The sequence below is a fragment of the Rhyacophila brunnea genome, unplaced genomic scaffold, assembly GCF_057557595.1.
Source record: "Rhyacophila brunnea isolate RB1 unplaced genomic scaffold, BYU_Rbru_1.0 scaffold_18, whole genome shotgun sequence".
Lineage (NCBI taxonomy): Eukaryota > Metazoa > Arthropoda > Insecta > Trichoptera > Rhyacophilidae > Rhyacophila > Rhyacophila brunnea.
This window is the reverse complement of record NW_028232837.1, coordinates 7,031,427-7,049,816: the sequence shown is the minus strand read 5'-3', so window position 1 is coordinate 7,049,816 and position 18,390 is coordinate 7,031,427. Positions and strand designations below refer to the sequence as shown.

Genomic DNA, 18,390 nt, shown 5'->3' with positions numbered 1-18,390 from the left:
ACATAAGTATTTGTTTTTATTGAATTAAGACTACAATTTACAGATGGTGTTGGTTAGTTTTCAAAAATCAATTAAACCATGCCTAAACCAAACCATAATAGTTTTGGCATATTTTGGGCGATACAACAAAATTGTGAGTATTTTGGTTCATTTTTTTTAAATTCAATAAACCCTGCCTAAACCAAACTATAATAAATAAAAAAAATTATTCTTTCTATAAAATATCAAAAGTTATGTAAGATTTAAATACATAATTTTAGATATTTTACAAGTATTTTTTGACTATTATCTATTATGGCTAGGTTTCGCAGGATTTAATTGAATTTTAAAAACTAACGAACACCATCTGCAAATAATTGTAGTCTCATTTCAATGAAGTGTGACTGACATAGTTTAATGTGCACTATTTATGGCGGATCTTAACAACCTACCTCCACCCATCGCTACTGCCATGTTGTAATAACACTGTTATCGGCAGTAATCTTTTTACTAACATAATTGTAATTATACTGTAATAATATTATTGTAACATTTTAAGAAAGTAATTTTTTGTGACACACTACTCAATCAGTCAAACAGTAATTTTTACTACGGTGAGATTTTAACGGTGATAAAAAAAGCCATTGCCTACAGAATTAACGCAATATAATAATAATACAAAACAGAATACTGTTGTAGTTCATTAAAATGACTATAAAATCAATAATACTTCATTAAGATGACTATAAAATAATAGTCTTTAGCTGCTTTCAGTTTCTAAACGAATTTCATAAAAATTGACAATGTTAAAATATAAACCATAGTGCAATAATTTAATCATTGACTGAATTACTTTAAAATTACAAATTAAGTGCACTCTATCATTTTAATCAGAGTAAGATTTGAAATATAATATGCCTCCTCAGTTTCAAGAATAGTAATTAAATTAGTCGACCCTAAGAGCTAAATTTATCTTTTAGATTAATCAGTTAATTAATTTGTCTCGTCTACGTTGTTAATTTTGTAGATACATGTGAAGGTGGTTTGCATACGAAATGCGGTTGAAACGATGAAAAAAATTCACCATTATGACTTTACACTAACATTAGGTATACTTAATGCCTTACATTAAATTAAAAATATTGGTGAAAAACATATTATTTAATGTTGCCGCAGAGTCCAACAAGCCAATTTTTCATATTCATGACAATATTGTAAAAAATAGTAACATGCGACTTAATATCACTAATGATTTTAAATAATACTTCACTAAATTTACAGTTGCCTTTTTTTGTTGTTAAGAATAGTCCAGAACAATATACATAAGCCTGCAAACCAATATGTATAGTAAACTTCAAATTCAACAATGTAGTTTGGACAGTCCACATCATGGCCCCTACAAGTTGGGGGCCGACAGGGCTCTAGCCTTGTGGCCCGGCGTGGCTGGTCGACCAGATAAGTGAGAAAATACATACCTAGCACAAATTTGCTCCAATATTAAAAAAGGTCACTACTGTACGTCAAGGGTATTAACATTTTAAAAAATGTGGTTGTGCGATCCAATTTTTAACTATTCTGAATATTCAATTGGTTGTATTCAAATATACAAAAAAATCACTAAAAACACATTGAATACTCTTAATATTGCCTCGAACACCATAATTGGATAACGTTACAGTGTCACACTGCCTTTAACCATAGCTATATGTAGGTGTATGCTCGCTTCAGAATGTGGGGACCGTGTCCATGTCGTACAAATTTGTGAACTTTAATGAAAACAACATTCCACAAGACCAAGAGGCAATACTTCTGATGAAACAGTATAATTTCGCATGTTTAACAGTACATTGTTCATTATGGCGGATGTAAAAAAATCATATTTAAACAGTTACAATGTACGTAGATCTGGACTAGGGTTTATAAGTATATAGAAGTGGGTATATAATGTATATTATTATACGCCCACGGCTTATAATGCTGTCGGTCCCAGGTTCGAATCCTGAGTCTGGCAAATACACATTGCTCTTCAATTTGTGTTTGGAGTCAAGAGTATGGACCTAACAGGTTGAGCAAGTGGCTAACATCCATTTCTAGTAAAAACAAAAATCTGTTAATACAAACCTCCACTCTGTGGAGGCCCATGTGATCCTATCAGGATCAGACATGGTCAAAAGAAAAAAAGAAGATATTATTATTGAGCCAATTCTGAGCTCAAATTTAAGTGGATTTAGCTATATTCTTAAAAAAAGAATTCGACAGTATTTGGCTACCTAGTGTACGTAATATTTTACTAAATAAAGGTCAAAATACTTCATTTAATACAATGCATAGATAAAAATACGCCACTGTTTCAAATTATGTGGCATGTCAAAATTACAGATTTCTAGCACCCCATATTGCAAAACTTAATGTATTAATAAATAGTGAAGTTGTGGCTTTTTCGATGTACTGATGTTATTATATTGATAACCAACTTACAAATTGACATATTATTTGAACACTATGGCACTATGTCTGGTAAACTGTCATAATTTCCATTATTTCATACAAATGCCCGCATGTTTTGTATGAAATATTGGTGATTTTTATAATGTTTAAATGAGATTAACACAATGAATGGATACCGGTGGCAGAGGTAGGCTGTGAAAATTCATTAAACTAAGAGTGCAAATTGCAGATGGTGCTGGTTAGTTTTTAAACCCTGCCGAAACCGAACCATCACAGTGGAGGTAAACTGTGGAGATCCGTCAAAAATAGTGTACACTTTGTCAATCATTTTATTAATTGTTTTCATTGAATTAAGAGTACGAATTGCAGATGGTGTTAATAGTTTTTTAAAATTCACGTTAAACCAAACCATAACAGATAAAAAATATTCTTCTATCTATAAAATATTGAAAATTATGTAGGTATGATTCATTAATGGCATAATTTTAGTTATTTTATAGATAGACAAATATTTTTTGACGATTATCTATTATGGCTTGGTTAACGCAGGGTTTCACTGGATTTAAAAAAAATTACTAATCTGCAATCTGTAGTGTTAGTTCAATGAAAACAAATATGTGTGAGTGACCGAGTTTGATGTGCACTATTTATGACGGATTTTAACCGCCTACCTCCACCGTTCGCCATTGAAATATACAGTGAAATTCTGAATACCAAAGGCTTCAGTCTATTGATAAAATATGGTATTGTCGACTGAAGAAGTACCCAAACTATACAAATAAAAAAAAGCCATTTTTCCTTTTTTTCAATTTCGGTTTACCAAGTTTTAATTATCGATTATGATCGATATCGATTATGAATTCAAAATGATTACGACCCAAGATTCACCAGCATGTCCTCAACCTGATGGTCGTGTTACATTCACTTTGTTAATATCATTTACAATTACAGGTTATTTTTTCAGTTTCGTCCTATAATTATTAATTCTACAATAATTACATTAAAGACGAAGGCGTCATAACAAGCTTCATTAGACGTGTTAGAAAAAATGAGAAAAATAATAGTTACGTATAAACAGCGTCAACGATTGCCATAAGTTATTGATACACCGAATATGACGCAGGCTGACGTAATTTTCACATAATTCTTAAAGCCGACAATTGACCAGAGGCATTGTCTCTTCTGCATATTGTGATAAATGTTTTACCAATAATTTTAATTTAACCTAGGTGTGGCGGATAAATTATCCTAAACGGTTTTAATGACCGGCTCGACGGGGCGGATGTTGAAGTTGTCTTCTGGTTTCCATGTCCACATAACGGGCATCGAACTCTCGTAGCTGTCATTGTACATGTTGCCTGTTATGTGAGCCTTCAAGTCTTCGGGTTGCGGGTACATCGATGCTAAGCCTGCGGGTTTTCAGACAACATGAGTCATTTACACTTTTAATAACAGTATATACAATGAGTTTTAAATCCCATACCACCATGAGGAGATAAATACTGAAACTAGATACTCGTCCCACCTGGTCAATAGAATATATGATACAAGAATTGCGTGGTGTATAGGTTATAAGGATATATCGGTAACAATTTTGTACTTTTGGGGCACACCTATGTTAAGTAAAAAATATGTATCAACTTCATAGGAAAATAGTATACCTGATAGAATAGGTAAAACTACATAAAGCCAATGAATGTCCATACGAAATTGGTTTTATTTTACTTATGCAGTATGTCATATAGATTTTCATATCATTTAAATTTGAATAAATTTAACGTACATTTATTCAAATTTAGAACAAAAAAATGCTATCAAATGGTTTATAAACCTCATTTTGTAGGCAAATTGTTTACTTTAATGACAATTCAATCCCATCATACGGTTCATTCACCTATAACATTCATTATTCAAGTGCTAAGATACATTATAGTGCAGTTGTAATGAGAAAATTGTTCAGACAAAATGATCACCCGCTGAAGTAACCTTGCCGGGATTAAATGCAGGTAACGACGGGTTTATTATATTAAGATGCTTCGAGTGATGACTATTAAATTGCAATAGAACGTTGTCAAAAAAGTGACCATCAATATTGAAATATCAGTCATGGGTCTGTTCCTTATAGCAAAGGGGATTTCAAGCTCATTGCGTGTATGTACTTGAATATTACAGTAGAAACCTAAATACTGGCAGAAGACACTAATTCGAAAAAATGACATATTGAGTTAGTTATACCAAAATGTTCCTTATTTCAAACTTTACCGTTTGGAAACCTTCTTAATAAATAATCTTCTTAATAGGTCTTTATTTTAAAGTCATCCTTTTTACGGTTACTTAATAAACTCACATGATAGACCATTTCAAACATTTTAACAACTTCAAAGTCAAATTACTCAAAACTAGTATTCTCCAGTTAGTGTGTTCTGCCAGAACAGAGACGATATATTAGAATTTAGTTAAGTGTGAGTATATTTACAACATAATAATATGTATTGGGTAGAAATATTGTAATGTTATTTTTATTGCAACGGTTGCAAAAAGATATTTATCAATTTATTATTGAAAATTATTTATTTTTTATATTTGATTAGGTGGATATTAAAGATCCTTAGGCGGATATACGGACCCATGAATGATGGTGGGGAGTGGAGAATTAGGTACAATACGGAACTATACCGCTTATACCAAGATTCAAAACTCTCCAACTTCATAAAACTCCAGAGGCTAAGCTGGGCAGGCCATGTCCAGCGCATGCCTGAGTCACGGATACCGAAGAAGATCCTCGAAAGAAACCCAGGGGGGAAAAGACCAGTGGGAAAGCCACGCACACGGTGGGGTGATAATGTTACAAAAGATGCCAACCAGCTGCTAAAAATCAGGAACTGGAAGAGACGTGCGGAGGACCGTTCCGGCTGGAGGACAGCGGTGGAGGAGGCCAGGGCTCGACTTGAGCTGTAGCGCCATCGAAGAAGAAGAAGAAGGTGGATATTAAAGACCATGTATGGTAATATAACGTTTTAACAATTTTGCTAATGCATCATATTATTTGTGTGCGGTAGGGAAATGTCTAAAAAATTATAAAAATTAGTCGAATATGCCAAAATAATCGTTATGCATATAATATGTGTGAATGAGAAAAGGGACGAGGCGAATCAACAACTCTGACAAAAATTTGTCAATGCTTTTATTATGTCTAATATAAATCAAATAGGGTTTCTACTGTGAACTAAGACCAAAAACCGTGTACCTATAGAAAATACCCATGTATTATAAATATATATTTGGATAATGTGTATAATTTAAAAAGTATTATCTACCCTATCTAGACAGTCAAAATATAACAGCATGAATTTCTTTTAAAAAAGTAATAAAAATATAATTGAAAGTATTTCAGAATAACTTAAAAGGTATACAAATAGGACAGAATCATGCATTTATAGTGACGTCCCATGGGGGTAGGCAGATTGATCATCGCTTGGGGGCGGCAGTTACTCGAAAGGCGCTAAAATTATTTGGTATATATAGAAATAGCTACCTGAACTTAGTAATAATGAAAATATCTTTCCATTAAAATATTCAGTTCACTGGTTGGAAACAATATGTAATAATTAACATAAAAGGTTGAACATGACGTATTTTTTTGTCGATTTCGCGATGTCTAGTTTACTTCCGTTGCCCTTCGACGTCCAAGTTGACCAGAAACGAAACGTGCACAGATAAAAAATTCTGTATAAAAAAATGGGGCGGCATTTTGTCTAGGGACGTCACTGCATTTATAGCATATATTGACTTTTTTGCCATAAAATCCATACTATTCAAAGTGCGTGAGTTGCTTTTCAAGCTAGTTTAATCAATGACAGCCATGCTGGTCTGTCAGATGTCGCAGACAGTGCTTAAAAATTATCATGGCGTGACAATCACAATGTAAAGACATTTTAGGATAAGAAATATTTTTCCAATAATTGAAATACTGTATATTGGTAATATAAATACAATTGATCATTATACCCAATAGTTTTGGTAACGCTAATACAGAATCACTGTTTCTCTGTCTGATGTACGATGACATTTACCTGCCTAGAATATTTTGATAGTTGAGTTTTGGACGATACATCGCATCTGCGTGCGCTAGTTAATTGACTTTCCTTGGCATTATGTTCGTTTTCAATCAAATATCAGTGTGCATTGCACTTAATGGGAAATACATTTATACAACTTATTGTAAAAAATACACTTACCAAATTTGCTCATTTAGATAACATAAAATGTTAAAACATCACATGTACATGAAGGTTTATATTATAATATGTATAAATCTGTGTGTGTGTTATGTATGTGTATTATTGTCAGTACCATTACACATAAATTTTAAATACAATTGTAAGTTCAAGAGACTAACTAAATAACTATCTAACATCAATTATAATAATATAAATACAAAATTAGGTATGATATATTTTAAACATGGATACGTTGTGTTAAAACAGCACAAAACACCACAGTTAGATAATTAAAAGGATTTTTTTTTTAAATAGAGACTTTGTTAATTATAAATTAATTATTGTAGTCTGAAAAAAGCATGCGGCAATAGTGGAAAAAGGCAAAGCTGTGCAATAGACAAGTCAGTAAAAAAAAAAACAAAAAGAGGGCGACACTGGGAAGAATAATCAATGTCCAATTAAATATATAGATTAGCGAGAGATAAGTGGTGTCGAAGATAATATTCCTGAAAATAAACTAAGCGTGAGATTTGGCGTTAACGATAATTTGATGCAAGTTGTTTCATGCATTTCACAATCAGTAACGGTCAGTAAAAATAATGACTTCCATTATTTTTGCTGAGCTAATAATCACCTTTTCTAGTAACTTACGCCTAGGGTAATATATAAATGATGACCTTGTTACAAAATCTTTTAAATAAATTTATAAATGGTAGGTATAGTGTTCTGACAAAATAGGGGCATCAAATTGACGCCGATTACCCAGAATCAGTTGGTCAAGAGTGGTATTAAATTGGCGCCGATTGTCTCCAATGGGTTCTGATAAACTAGTTATTGCAATAAATATACTTACTTTAACAGTTAAAATTGGGTATATCCACATTTGTTCGTCATTATGTTTTAAATATTTTTATTGTATACATCTCGAAGCATATTGTGTGAAATTACATTAAGTATAGGAAATGTACATATTTTTTAGTAAAATTTTGATCAAATCATGTAAGAATCTTACTACCCCAGAAATATCCAGTTATAGAAAATAATTGATTGTGAAACCGCATCAAAACAAAAGACAATCGTGTGAAATAGGCGGTGCTAAATACAGCAGTGCATTTCCTTTCCTAGAGATATTCCTCTGCTCGCACCTTACGTGTGGTTTAGTGCTTGTCGAAGACAATCGGCGGCCTTTTCTGTTGGCCCTCATCGCGGAGGGACTTGGGCAGGGGCCGCACCAGGTAATGGTCAGGGTTGTCCTCCGGCCACGTGTACGTGATTGGCAGCGACCGCTCGTAGTTGCTGTTGTACAGCTGCGTCTTTATGTAGCGAGCGTAGTCCTTGGGATCGGGATACGCCGACGCCAGACCTGTCGGGGGGCATCACCAAAGCACACGGACAATGACGGGGGGACAACACAAGTGGAAGGATTTTTTTTCTAGTCAGATGTTACACAAAATGTATAGTGTCATACTAGACATATACATCGGAAAGTAGATTTTTAAGCTCTCCATGTAACTCATGTATACTTACAATCCTTTAAATTTAGATTGCTTCCTATATTTTAATTGAGATATATATCATTGTCGAGCCGTTTAAACCTCTTACGTGACAATTTTGTCATAATGGTTTTTTTTATATTTTCTGTTCATTTATTACACTGTATAATACCCTAAATTTAATGTTCTATATACAAGAAAAATTTTAATACAATTAATTAAAGAAACGTCAGATATAACGTCTCATTTTAATAAGACCACAATATCTCCAAGTATATGTGATAATCACGCCATTTTCTACCTGTTACTAAGATAAATTAAGCTATTCATAGACTTACAAAAGAGAATTGAAAGTCCACCTTAATTTTTGTGCTTATGGAACAATTTTTTTGTCTTTTAAAATTAAAATTTTGTCACATCAAAGGTTTTAGCGGCTAAATGACAAGATACGTATTGTTGAAGAGATTTGCTAAATGTTGGTTCTCGAGACGACTGTTTCTTTAGTGAAGGCGAATCACTCAGTAATTCGTTTAGATCTGACAAGTTGACAAGGCATTTAATCACAACACAATTGACTGACATTTTTGTATAACACAAATGTCACTCAACCATATTGTAATATGGCTTTAAAAGATCTCAATATCATTCAATTAACAGTGTGATATGTATTGCCAGTGATTAAAAATCAATATCACACACTGATTCTCGTAATGGCAGGGGTAAAAAAAAACCACAAAACACAAAATTACAAAAATATCACAAACACGTTTGTCTACAAAAAAAACTACTTTGCAAGCAATAATGCGTTTGGGTGAAGTCATCATCACAGTGTTAAAATATATCAATGAAAAATTACACATTTTTAAAAATATAATGCAGCAATTTACATTTTACAAATTATGAATTATAAAATTACGAATTTTGACAAACTAATAGGTTTGATTGGCTAAATCTTAGTATAATTTAACAAATGTGTTGTGTATGTGTATTCTATAGATCAACATAAATCATCCGGTGTTCAAATTTGGAACTACGATCATCACAGTATAAAAATACTGAATGATATGCCAAATATTACCATAATATATAGCGACCTCACTCAGCGGACATCTTATACTGGTAGATTTGGAGCTATGCAATTTGAATCAACATGAAAATATTATACATTTTGTTAACAATTTTGTAACAAAAAAATTAACAATTTAATGTATGATAATTATTAGAATGTAAAACCAAATAAAATATTGAATTACACGCTATAGTAAATTTGCATTATTGCCATAGATCGTGTTTTACATTTTTTTTCAGAAAAAATTTTAACAATTAATAATATCGACTGAGTACTAATGGAATATGAATTTTAATTCAGATGAATTGAAGTATTGGTATTTTTCATTTGAATTTATAGTTTTTTGCGACCCAGGTTTCACCTTTCGGCATCTTCAAGCACATTGCACGCTTACTGAATATAGATTTTTTCCTATTTTTATAGGTACTAATACTATAGGATCTTAAAAATAGGTACATTAATCGTAAGAATTTACCCAGGCATTGAAAAATTTTATGTGTAAAGTAAAATTTTGTACATTTAAATACTTTGTTGATTTACTAGTAAGTACCTATATATTATAAAGTAAATAACGAAATCGATATCTACCATAGTTCTAAAGGGAAACAATTCAGTTCATTCAAACTAAATAAAAAAATAAACACATTTACTTTAAAAATCAAGGCTTTAACATTGAAATGAGAATTTGTGCAAAATTTTCACAAGCCATTATCTTAGAAAAAGGTATTTTGAGTTGTTTCCTTGTATGTTTGCCATTGGTGACTGAGCATAGTGCCTGAAGATGCCGAAAGGCGAAACCATGGTTACAAAAAACAATTCAAATGAAGAAGAACAAAACTGAAATCAATTAGAATTTTTATTATAATTATTTAACATTGAACTATGTATTAAACTAACATTTAAGCATCTTGTAACAGTATCTAGTGAATGATATTTAGATTGAAAAAATCTAGACAGAACGTATGTATAAAATTCGATTATTGTAATGTAGTTTTTGTTTGTTTGATCGTAATAGATCTTACCTTCTTCGTAGGCCATCTTTGCAACTTCGATAGCTATCGCGAGGGAGATGTCGCGGATGGATTTGAGGGGCGGGTAAATGGAACCGTGCTCCAGATCCTCGGCGCTAACGAAATCGGCACACGTCTGAAATAAGAATAACATGCAAAATATATTCAACGAATTCAGAATATGGGCCCCCACCCCAAAGTCACGGTGCACTTCTGATCATAAGGAAAAATTGCGGTGCACCAAAATCAAACGGTCAGAAAACAAAGAAAAATATGCGGACATAACTTTTATTACAAATTAAACCGATTACATAACAGTCAAAGAAAAAAAATATTAAAAAAAGATATATATATATATATATGTTACTCTGAATGTGCGAAATTGACTATTACATGAAATGGCCAAAATTTTTTCTAATTCATGTAATAGTCAAGCCCGTTGCCTTATTCATGAATTAGGTAAATTATCTGCCGAGTACGTGAATTCGCCAGGGTATGGAATTCGTAAACTGTCAACATGACAGTAGAAAAAGTAAATTTAATACGGATGGTTTTATTAGTTATAATTGGACATAATAAAATATTATTATTATTAGGTTAGGTTAGGTTTTGTAATTCTGAATTCAACTGAATGTCCATTTTGAGGTTAGCTAACAAGTGTCAACAAACTATCACAAACATACAATCGACCATTGCACGATTGATACCCAAGCATGAATCAAATCGCGAAAATACCTTTTAATAAAATTCTTCCGTTATCATATTATAGTTCTAGATTTTTGTTGCGCATAGTAAATGGATATGAACGTTATTGTAGTTATTGATTGGTATATTTTTATATTATAATCAATGACATTTGACACATTTGGTTAGTTTGATTAGTTGCAAAAAACACCACTGGAGCGCGACCATCTATTTTGACCATAGATAATATACGTAAATTTTGGCCAAATGAACTACACAGAAAAATTACTGCCGAATTCACGCACTCGGCATATATTTTGTCTAATTCATGAATACGGCAACGGGCTTGCATTTTTCATGATTTAGGCAAAATTTTGGCCATTTCATGTAATAGTCAATTTCGCACATTCGGCGTAACATATATAAATATATACATAACATATGGAAAAAACTGTAACTAAAATTACCCTTAACAAAATGGAATTTATTTGATGTGAAAATCAATTAATGTGATACCTGAGCTTGTCGGATTTTGCAGATTTCAGAAATATTAGGTCTAATGTTTGATATAGCTAACCTCAAATCTTCGTTTAAATTCGGAATTTTAGTTTTTATTTTAGTTATTGTTGAAAAACCGAGCGCACACAAATGTGATGTTGAAAACTATAGCAAGATTTTCAGTGCCCTCATGTAGAGCTGGATAATCGTCTTAGACAGAAATCTAAAATTCCTTCATAGTTTCTTTTATTTTGTTAACTGTCAATTCATGGTAGAACTGCATTGTATTGTTGTTTTTATTTAATAAAACGCAATTTTTTTTATAGTACTTATTCCACTTTTAATTAATATATTAGGACCGAGGATGAGTTGAAAATGTCCCACTGAGGCGGACGAAACCGGTCCTAATATATTAATTAAAAGTGGAATAAGTACTATAAAAAAAAATTGCGTTTTATTAAATAAAAACAACAATATCCTTCATAGTAGTTTCAGAAAATTCAATTTTTAGAGTACGATCCGTTGACAAGGTGACCAATTCTACTTCTTCTTGTACGAAAATTTACAACTCGATGTATCAATCGTAGCAATGGTTTTTGTATCATAATATTCTATATTTAAGGAAGGATAGCAATATGCAATCTTTTCTTCCAATAAAGTTAAATGTTCTGTTATAGCGGAAATAATTCCCTCGGCAATATTTTCCACTATTTCGCGGATTTTTCTGCTTCTATCATTTTTTTCGCGGTGTATTTGCAACAAGCTAGTGGTGCACCGGTTAAGAACCACTGTATTAGACCCATATATTTCAATACATATTGAAAAAACAATATGTGCATTTTCCAGACACGGGATTCGAATTTGTTACCCATTAACACATTGTGTGCATTGGAGCATTGCCAACTTATCGTTTTTCTTACCAGATCTAGGATTTTTGAATAGGCATCTAGCTTGCAAAATTCGCATGGCGTTACATCTAGAATTTTTTGGCACCGCAAGCAGCATAAAACTTTTTATGATAAAGCTAAAATATTATACCAGATTTGCTTTAAAATCAACATGCTGGTGTTTTGTACCTTATAATAACTTATTGAAAATAAATATCAGGTGGAAGTGCCACCTGTCAACATTCTTGTCGATGCGTTGAATGTATACAATGCGCAGACAGAGTGAGTGTGTGTTGTGCTGTATTGTGCTGCGTTAAATCTGAATGAAAAATAAATTTATATTTAATGATTACCCGAGCAGCCCTCAGGAACATGGCTTCGGGTATATGGTGAGTCATTGTCGTGATGACTCCGAGAGCGATTCCAGGGAAGATGTAGGCGTTGTTGCCCTGGCCTGGGTGGAAGGTCTTGCCGTGGACGTTCACTGTCGGGAACGGAGAGCCGGACGAGAAGACGCAACGACCCTGCAATATTTAATGGGTGATTAATATTAGACCTGATCTGGTATCACTTCCTTCTACTGAGCTAGGTCTGATGGTCAATCCATAGAACAAGGTGACTCTTCAACAATTCCTTAATTAAATTATTTTTTTTATGCACACTGAATTTAAGAAAGTAGCATTCTTTAATGAACTGGCTATCGATAATGCCAATTGGTAAGCTAATAGCCTTGAACCAGTGGCGAGGGGTGGACGTAAGCTGTTAAGATTCAACATAAATAGTGCACACTAAATTTTGTTAGTCATACGAATTAATTGTTTTCACTGAACTGAGAATTTGATTTGACGATGGTGCTGGTTAGTTTTTTAAATTCAATTACCCTGCCTAAACCAAATCATAATAGTTTAGATATGTTGTGGGCGATCTGACAAAAATAGTGCACACTTTTTCAGTCATACTTTTTGTTTTCGTTAAATTAAGAATACATAATTATTATTACAGATGGTATTGGTTAGTTTTTATAAATTCAATAAGCCCTGCCTATGCCAAACCATAATTGATAAAAAATATTCATCTAGGTTTAATAGCATAATTTTAGATATTTTAGAGAAAAATGAATATTTTTTTACTATTATCTACTATGGCTTGGATTAGGCAAGGTTTAATTGAATTTTAAAAACTGACCAACGTTATCAACAGTTTAGTGTGCACTATTTATGTTGGATCCAGCCTACCTCCACCTTTCGCCACTACCGTGAACCGAATTGCTTCGCGACCTAGGAATCATTTTCGATTAAACTATCTTTGACACACAATAATATTTCTCTTTTATGCCCATTTTCTGGAATTTCTGGAATACATTTATATTCAGTAGCTACTGCAAGTATCTGTTGTCAAAATTCAGTATACAGCAGTTCTGAGCCTTCGTAAGGTGCTATGACTCGCTATAAAGTAGCATCAGAAAGCAAGCGTTGAACAGGTGGCATTTGGATTTTACAGAGAACAGCCTTGCATCCCAGAGATTCCACATCCAGAGTTGAATCTTGCCCCAGTCGATATAAGTCAGAAAAAAATAAATAGTTAATCTCCTAACTGGCCAAGAGAGGAAAGAGGTTGACAGCAAAATCAACATGTCCTATAATGAATTGGCTGCGGTGGACATTTGATGGCAACACTTCAATTCTTCTGCTAGACTTTATGTCACTTTGATTTGAAAATTGTTTGTCCGCAGGTTTTTTGAAAGAGTGAATCAGACTAACCTCAGTGTGAGTGTAGGCAGCTTCCGCTGTGCACTCGGCTTTGTCGGTGGGATTTGAGAGAGCGAAGATGATGGGCCGCTGATTGATGGCTGCCATACTCTGCAGGACTTCAGGAGTGAAAGCACCACCCGCGGCCGACGCACCTGAAATTTATAACATATTCATGTGATTCATTCACTCGTATGACAAAGATGACAGACATACTGTAATTACCATTTTCAGTAAGATAGACATTCAATTTTGAAAGTGATTATTGAAAATTTTGACTGAGTTTGAACCCGCATCCATCGCAATCCAAGCGGGAAACTTTATCGATTAAACTAGACTCAAATACTATTCAATACAAATAGAAAATTTGAAATAATGTTGTTTTATTAGATGCATAGTAGTTCTCCCTAGAATTTTCAGGTATAACTATGGGGTTGTTTCAAATTATGCATATTCAATGAAGAATGTTACATTCTTGCATCCACATAAGATTGCTGATCCTGTACAGAAAATTAAAAATATTATTAACCTCATTCCTCAGTTGATGATATCAATTTGCTCACCTATCAGACAGCTGGGCTTAATTCTAGATACGAGAGCATTGAGGTCTTTCTCGGGAGCCTGGTCTTTGCTGAAGGCGTCAGCAGGGCCTCCGGTGAGACCGCCTGGCCGGGAGGGGCAGAGGAGCCCGTTCACGTCCGCCATGTATATGCGGTCATGCGCCTGTTCCTCTGATAGACCTTCGTGCTGCATCGCGGCGCATGTCAGGTTGGCGATTCCCGTGGCGGCCTGGTAAAATAAAAATCAATGACGCATCAAGAAAGTCAAAGTATTTGTTTTAACCTAACGTGTCTTTTGCATGGTAGAATCAAGATTCCTCTTTCTGACTTAACTATGATAATTATGCATAGTAGGGATATGGAAGCAAATGGTGGACACTAACTGCGAAACCACTGCGATTGGGCTTGACAACTTTGAGAGAGCCCTACTCAATGCCAAAGACTGGATAGTAGTTGCAGATGATCATGTTGGCTAGTGGTAGGCAGAGAAGGCCAAGGGTCAAATTGAACTGTAGCATCATTGAAAGAAAAAGGAGTCATGATAAAACGTCTCTCGACTAGCCTAGCCAAGCACATGATAGCAGCTGGTGAAAGTGTATATGCGCAGAGGTTGGTAGTTGGTAGCAATCATTGGCTGGGGCCCAAACACTGCCACAGCAAGTGGTACATGTTCGACGCAGCAACACTGTGTGTGATTATATGAGAAATGGAGTCCACAACGTGTAGAAACCATAGGTGGTTAGTGATTCTGTCTACGCGTGGCCTTACATATAAGTGTAATAGGATTATCGATTATCAATAATAGGAATAAGACTTACACCTCCGGCACCAAGGAACAAGTAAATATTTTCGCTGATCTTCCTCTTGGTGATGCGGACGCTGGCCATGAGGCCGGCCACAACCACAGCTGCTGTGCCCTGGATGTCGTCGTTGAACGTGCAATACTTGTAGCGGAACTTCTCTAGCAATCTGAACGCGTTGTGCTGGGCAAAGTCTTCAAACTGCAATATACAACACAGGTAAGATTATACCAACAGTGGTAGTATGTAATTGTATTATTCCAAAATGGTAGCGTGTTTTTGGAATTCGATAGCGGCTACCAATATAATGATTACACTAAAATGCCACCCAAACAATGGGATTGATGGTTATTAAAACTCCTGGTACCAGGAGCGCGAACAGAAACAACATAAATAATCATTTATCTTAATTAACTAAAAACATAACTGATCACCTTTCAATTAGAGGAATTTGAAGTTCTTACTCAGATAAGCGTAGTTATTTGACCAATGAGTCAAAGGATAAGAGCACTCTCCCAAATAGTGAAAGGTATGAGATTAAATCCCACTCGGTACAACTTTTTTCAAGAATTTTTTCTAATAGATGTATCTGAGGTTATTCAAAATGATGTATTTTCAATAAATAATCAAATCAAAACTTATAGGAATCATTGTTTCCACCACAATTATTGTCTTTTTTTGTAAACAGAGTAGAAATTATGATTATAATGTAGGAATCCATATTATGTATTAAATACATAGTAGAGTTAAGGCTCAGAGCAGCCGTGTACTGAGGTTGAACAGATAACTTTAAAAGTATCGAAGAGATACGAGAGTGATCGTGCAGCCTCTCATCACACTGAGAGTGAAGAGACGATGTTGGACATGGCTCGGCCACATGCTGTGAATGCCTCAAAAAAATTTCAACCTGGCTTGTTTGTTCACCGCTAAATACCATCAAGATTGTATACGGCAAAGTACGCTGGCATGACCTGGGAAGATGCGAGAAGACCTGTCGAGTGACAGGGATTCATGGAGGTGCCGTGTAGTATCGATAAGCTCTAACTGAGGAGTGGATATGAACAAGAATGAAGTTACCTGAATTAATGTATTCTGGCCGTATCGTTTGACCACACCTCTCATGAACTCGTCCACGAATTCATCATACTCCTCACCAGTCGTCCTCTTCTGTCGCAGTCCAATGTACAACGGGTCTTCCAGAAGATTCTACGAGTAGAAGAAGAATACGTCATATTATTGTCAAATTACATATCGTTTCTAAATGTGGAGTGAAAGTCGTAGTAAATAAAAATCTTAGATGTATTCTCTGCCCTATAGGATCAGACGAGAGGTATCGGTGTTTCATGAAGAATTTAATTTTTTTAGTGATTATGTAGAGTGCGGGTGGTTAAGGTAGTAACGCACATTGGCCGGAATCTGGTGACTGGGTTAAGCTTAAAGATTCGTCCAGTACAAATATTTTTTGTTCCCGAGTTGTATCAGTTATTGAATAAAAAATAGTTTAATAGGTTAATTTCTGTTATTTTTTTTACTTAGTCCATTGTTCAATATATATAGTAATGAAAGTCATAAGCTAGTTTAATAATAAAACTTTAAATGCCATTATCCATTGTTCGATGAAGTTTATGTCTTTTCGCAGCAAGATATTTAAAACAATTTATCAAATAATCAATTTGGTACCTCATTATTGGTGCCAACATCCAAAGTAACCGGCAAACATTGGTGGGGCTTGATGCTGGCCAAAGCTGTGTAGAGGGAGAGCTTTCCTACGGGGATTCCCATGCCGCACGCTCCGAGATCTCCCAGACCCAAAATGCGTTCTCCGTCAGTAACCACGATGGCACGGACATCTGGTTCAGGCCTGGAAAGAATGGATATAAGTAGATAGATTAATAATTACTAATTGTCAATATTTCGGTTCTATTGTTGGTGGCATTTGTTGAACACTGTTGGATGATTATTATTTAAAAACCGCTCGTTGAATCCTTTCGACACCAAGTTATTTAAACCGGATTCTTACTACTTACGTGTCGTGTCGTGATGGGCTCTGACGTTGTTGCTAGCGTGCACATCTATGTGTCGTGTTGTGATGCCTACTGAGGCTATTTTGAATCAATACAGTTGTACCTTTTGGTACGATAGGACGAATAAAATGTTAGATTCCGATTCAGACAGTGATTTCGATGAAGACCTCGCATTTCTTCCGTTAGCTCAACTTATGGAGGAAAAAAGAAGACATTGGGTTCATCCCATAAACAAACTAAGAGGGAATAAAGGAGAATTTCACAGTCTTGTAAAAGAACTCGAGGACGATGAAGAAAGATTCTTCTCATATCGTCGGTGTTTTGAAAAAAGGGCGAATCAACCATTTGGCGAAATCGAGATTTTAATGAAAATACAATATGTACCCCACTAGCTTTGTTGTGTAAAAACGGCGAATTTTTATCTCCACAGGAAAGTACTTAAAAACGATAATCGACTAAAATTAAATTAATTAAAAATACGAAATAAAAAGCAAATGTGACATATTAGGCCTTTTAAACTATTATATAATAATACCTATTATAATGACAGTATTCTTTCTAAGCTTTATTATAAACTTGTTAGATATTTATAATCATCTACAGGTAAAAAACAAATAAATGTCAAAAGTTAAAAATCCTCCTCCTGTAAAGTAGCATTTTGGTTAATTCGCCCTTTTTACAAAACACCGACGATATGTTAGAATGAACAAGGTACAGTTTGAAGAAATCCATTCCATGATTGCGAATGAATCAGCGTTACTCTGTACTGATTGTAGATATCATGAAAGGCAGGCATCTGAATAACGAATTCCAATTTGTAGAGCTCCCAGTCGCCGAATTCCCTGGAAATACATTCTTTTGACCATATTTGATCCTAGGATCAACAGATTTTAGATTTTTACGAGAAATGGACGTTGGCCACTTGTTCAACCTATTAGGTCCATACACTGACTCCAAACATAAATTGAAA

General features: G+C 34.2%; 1 protein-coding gene across 3 annotated transcripts in view; it reads right to left on the bottom strand.

Moving 5' to 3' along the window:
• Positions 1 to 1,278: 1,278 nt before the first annotated feature.
• LOC147073149 (NADP-dependent malic enzyme-like) overlaps positions 1,279 to 18,390 on the bottom strand; it is a 53,102-nt gene continuing 35,990 nt past the window's right edge. The window contains exons 5-13 of one of the 3 annotated variants that reach the window (XM_085945310.1): positions 17,077 to 17,257; positions 16,474 to 16,602; positions 15,415 to 15,597; positions 14,600 to 14,825; positions 14,049 to 14,191; positions 12,642 to 12,812; positions 10,232 to 10,355; positions 7,793 to 8,010; positions 1,279 to 3,836 (exon numbers count right to left, since the gene is read on the bottom strand). In XM_085945310.1, the coding sequence (XP_085801436.1) occupies positions 7,805 to 8,010; positions 10,232 to 10,355; positions 12,642 to 12,812; positions 14,049 to 14,191; positions 14,600 to 14,825; positions 15,415 to 15,597; positions 16,474 to 16,602; positions 17,077 to 17,257 (1,363 nt within the window). In that variant the 3' untranslated portion in view covers positions 1,279 to 3,836; positions 7,793 to 7,804. The remainder of the gene's footprint in view (positions 3,837 to 7,792; positions 8,011 to 10,231; positions 10,356 to 12,641; positions 12,813 to 14,048; positions 14,192 to 14,599; positions 14,826 to 15,414; positions 15,598 to 16,473; positions 16,603 to 17,076; positions 17,258 to 18,390) is intronic. The other 2 variants (XM_085945311.1, XM_085945312.1) reach the window with 2 other exon arrangements.